Below are 4,112 nucleotides of genomic sequence, written 5' to 3' on the forward strand. Positions count from 1 at the left end.
CATGGGGGGGCCGGGGGGAGGGCTGGGGGGCGGGGCCATTGTGATATTAGTCAGGAGGGAGGTATAAATAGACGAGCAGTATGGACACATGAACACAAGGCACCTGTTTGCTGCTCTCCAGCTGTAACACACCACAATCACCTGTGAAGAGGGACGTGTCTGCTGCTGTTTCAACATCTGACAGCGAGGATGATGATGACGATGATGGTGGATTCCTTCATGTGCAAGATTCTGACTTTAATCCTCGTCTGCACGACTCTGCAACATGGTGAGAAACTTTTCTTATGTTTTCTTGGGGAGATTTCTGTGAGTAAATTCCAACTGAATCCGAATATTTGACTTATATTACTCATAATACATGTATTCCCTTTGGCTTTTCATGCAATAACTCGCCAGCTATATATTGATTTTTTAATTAAATGTTTTGGGCTGTGTTTCTTACCTTAAATGCTGTTGCACACACACACCTTAAAGAGGCAATAGAGAACCATCACATTTCCCACTTATTAAATAATGTATAAAGTGCCAATTTATTTAGGGTATCTTTGCTGCATTTTTCTTTTTTTGGTTGCAAACACACACACAGTGATCATCCTTCAGTGATCATCCATCAGTGGTGTTCTGCAGCATTAATGCTGTGCCTTAATTATAATATGATCAATTGTTTTTTCATTCTAAACACAAGCACTTTAGTCATACGGCACGAGATTAGTTGGCGCTTTTTAATCTCGGGTTCCTCTGTGTTTTTCTAGCTTGTGGACTCCCGTTATCAGAGCCAGCGGAACCACCAGCTCATACTCCTGCACATTCACAACATGTCAGGACCAAACGCTGCTCCTGTAACAGCTGGGATGATAAAGAATGCATCTACTTCTGCCACCTGGATATTATCTGGGTCAACACGCCAAGGTGAAGCTCCTTACCCTCCTTATCTTGACCACACCAACACCCAATAACCTTCAGGGATGATTTCTCTGATTTCTACATCACTCACCAGTGTTGTTTTGCTTTAAAGTAAGCTCCTTCCATATGGTCTTGGGAGCCCCTCATCTCGTCGCCACCGCTCCGCCGGCCGATGCAAATGCCTGACACCAGCTGATAAAACCTGCTCTAGCTTCTGTCAAAACAGGTGAGTGCTCGTTCCTAACAGCGTTTTCTTTTTCCACCCATTCTTTAAAGACCTACAGGAGAGCAGGTCCTCCCCATCATCACTTACCGTCGTCTGGATTCTTAGATTGTATCAAAGTTGTTCTTCTGTGTCCCCACAGTGTCAGTCAGGTGCGACAAGCCTGAACAGAATATGTTGATATAGAGTATGAGTATCAGTGAGGAGGAAGATAGATAATGGTCGAACAGTATGAGGTTAGCACTCACCGCATTGTCTCTGAGAAATCACAGAAGCTTACCAGCAGTTGTGCTATTTTTGGAAGGTTTAGAATTCTTGTTGCATCTTTAAAGTCACGGTGGTTTTGAAACTGCCAGAATGGATTAGTCACCATCTTTAGATCTTATCCTAGGATGTGTTTTGTAAGGTACATCCTGCATTTCTGGCTGTAAGGCATTTAGAATTCCAAACAAATTGTTTGGAAACAAAACTAATTTTGTTTCAAGTTATGCAACAATGCAAGTCATTATTGTGAGTTTGCATAGGTTTATGAGGGTGTTTTAACTTTGTTTCTGTCCACAGTGCTCACAACCCAAGGACTGATGTCGTGGGCTCATCGGGAAAAACTGAAAACATAGATGGCAACAAATTACTTGCATATTTCAGGTAATTGAAGAAGAATTTAGAGATCAACCTTTAAACTGAAGTGTATTAAAGTGTGTTTGACAAATCTTTCTTTTTTTCATGAAGATCTGTGGTTAAGTCCAACATTGGCATTCTGTCATCAAAGAAGAACAAGGCTTCAGTCAAAAGGCTCAAGAGCAGAACAAGGAGATAGAAGAGTGAAAGAAAAACCAGCGGAGATTAAAAGTCATGGAGAGGAGACGGCTTCAGTGTCAGCTCCAGGTGTTTGAAACAGGTCAAAGAATTGTACCAACTCTGGAGATGCAGAGATAGAAGGGTGGAGAAGACTCAACCAGAGAAATGCTCCAGGACAGGAGGCGTGAACCTGGACTTAATGTCTGTCTAACGTGATGAGGAAGGATCTTCTAAAGCCAAATATAAAGGGACTGACTTTGAGATTAGTGGGCCACCACATCACAGAAATATCACACTGACCAATTATTGAGCAAACCATTGCTTTGACTCATCTTTAAGGATTTCCATAACTATGAAGACTCTATGATCTCTATAATTCCAGAGCCATATAGACTCTATATTTTCTTTTTTGAAATATGTGGGGATGTAACGGCTGATTTTCAGTTTGGGTTCCATTTGTAGTCAGAACTTGGATTTCCAACCTCACCAACCCCGACAAGGGATTACTGTTAATAACACTTCAGTCGTACACATAGTACTGGTTCATTTTTATTAATATACAGTACATGTTGTTGTTGAACTCCCAGTTCTGACTTCTAAATTCTGATGTAAATGGAACGTAGCATAATATCCTCTGTATCAGAGCTGAGATCTGTTCTGCCTAATGTTTATGGCAAATCAGCAAAGTAGTTTTTTTTAATGATGTTGCTTACTTGAAAACACCATCTTGACACACTGCAACACTTAAATGAAGACCAACCCTCTGTATTGACGAATCCGGAGAGCCGTTTGTGTGTTTCACCATCTAGCGTCGCCGCCATTACTGCGGTTGCACGTCGTCTGTCACTCTCTGCTGTCCTGCTCTGTTCTGCACAGTGGTCACAGTCACTTCTCCAAACCTGTGCCTGCTGCAGCGTTTTGCAGCTCAGAGTCTGGATATTCATTTAAATTGTCGCCTACTCAGTAGCACATTATGATTTTAAAAGTACCTAAGCAGATGACAATGTGATGTAAAATTACAGACTTAAGAAAAACGTATTTCACAATAACACCACATTGAGTTCATTTACTCTTGAACTCTCTTGTACTCTTGTTCATTGTGAGATTGACGAGTGTTGATCAAAAGTTATCGTGCTGTTGGGAACAAAGTCTGGTGAACATCGTGGTCCTCTGCACGCGCAGGGAATCAATGTAGCTCGTACGGCCACAGACAGGAACTCTTCATGAGGTAAGGCTTTGTGTAGTTTGTTTAATTTGAAGTTTCCCACGGCTGTTGGAGCAGCCGAGAATTGCGCAAGTTCTTCCCGACTTCCTAGACATTGTTGTCAAAATTAATGCTGCATAAAAAGTACAGGTAAAAGTAGAAATGTACACTTCTTATGACAGCTCCCATTCAATCACGCAAATACTGGAGGAAGATGCGCCGCAACAATGCCGGCTTGTTTACTACCGGTACTTTGCCGGATTCGTTTATAGAGGCCAAACACACACACACACACACACACACACCCTGACAACGAACATGGTGTATACAAGCATGGAAGCCACAGTGGGTCCAGTGTGTTGGCTCAGGTTACATAGCTCCTCTTTAATGTTTTGACTGAAGAAAGGCTGGAGGTGTTCAGTAATGTGGGTCTTGCCAAAAAAGTAGCAACTGTTTTTCTTCTTCACTTAACTTATGTCTATTAGCTCTGTATCAAGAGCGAGAGAACATTCCTCCTAAGTGCTAATTGTTTACTAGCATTGGATGTTTGCTGTTAAATGCTAAATAGCTTATTTATACCCTAACTTATTGACAGATGTATTTATATTTGTATTTGTCACAATGTTTTTCAGGAATGTGGAAAATAAACGTGTTCTTATAAGAGTAATTTCAGTTATTTCTTTCTCAGCAGTGATGTGACACTCAACATTTACCATTATCATCTGGTTTTGAATCCAAATTCTGTTGATTTACAATATATTCTGTATTTTAACTCTTTTACATTACATTACATGTCATTTAGCAGACGCTTTTATCCAAAGCGACTTACAATAAGTGCATTTAAACATTTGGGTACAAATAAGAACTAGAAGTAAGTAAGAGCTTCACGTAAGCCAACCTATGAAGTGCTAGTCATAAGTGCGATGTATAATTTTTTTTTGACGTCGTCTTAGTCGAGGTAGAGTCGGGTTGGGAGCTGGGAGA

General features: G+C 41.0%; 1 protein-coding gene across 1 annotated transcript; it reads left to right on the plus strand.

The window, feature by feature from the left end:
- The first annotated feature begins 111 nt into the window (after positions 1-111).
- edn2 (endothelin 2) lies at positions 112-3,777 on the plus strand. The gene is made up of 5 exons (XM_058619382.1): positions 112-268; positions 753-909; positions 1,016-1,129; positions 1,688-1,771; positions 1,856-3,777. Exons 1-5 carry the CDS (start codon positions 190-192, stop codon positions 1,941-1,943), a joined length of 522 nt encoding a protein of 173 aa, XP_058475365.1. The 5' UTR covers positions 112-189; the 3' UTR covers positions 1,944-3,777.
- Positions 3,778-4,112: the final 335 nt, after the last annotated feature.

Source organism: Solea solea, chromosome 20 (assembly GCF_958295425.1).
Source record: "Solea solea chromosome 20, fSolSol10.1, whole genome shotgun sequence".
Classification (NCBI taxonomy): Eukaryota; Metazoa; Chordata; class Actinopteri; order Pleuronectiformes; family Soleidae; genus Solea; species Solea solea.

Bases quoted from the DNA above. Each gene is read 5' to 3' on its own strand.
- edn2 (XM_058619382.1), top strand. From the start codon at position 190: ATGATGATGACGATGATGGTGGATTCCTTCATGTGCAAGATTCTGACT. The intron at 1,130-1,687 runs GTGAGTGCTCGT...TTCTGTCCACAG, and splicing joins TCTAGCTTCTGTCAAAACAG to TGCTCACAACCCAAGGACTG. The intron at 1,772-1,855 runs GTAATTGAAGAA...TTTTTCATGAAG, and splicing joins AAATTACTTGCATATTTCAG to ATCTGTGGTTAAGTCCAACA.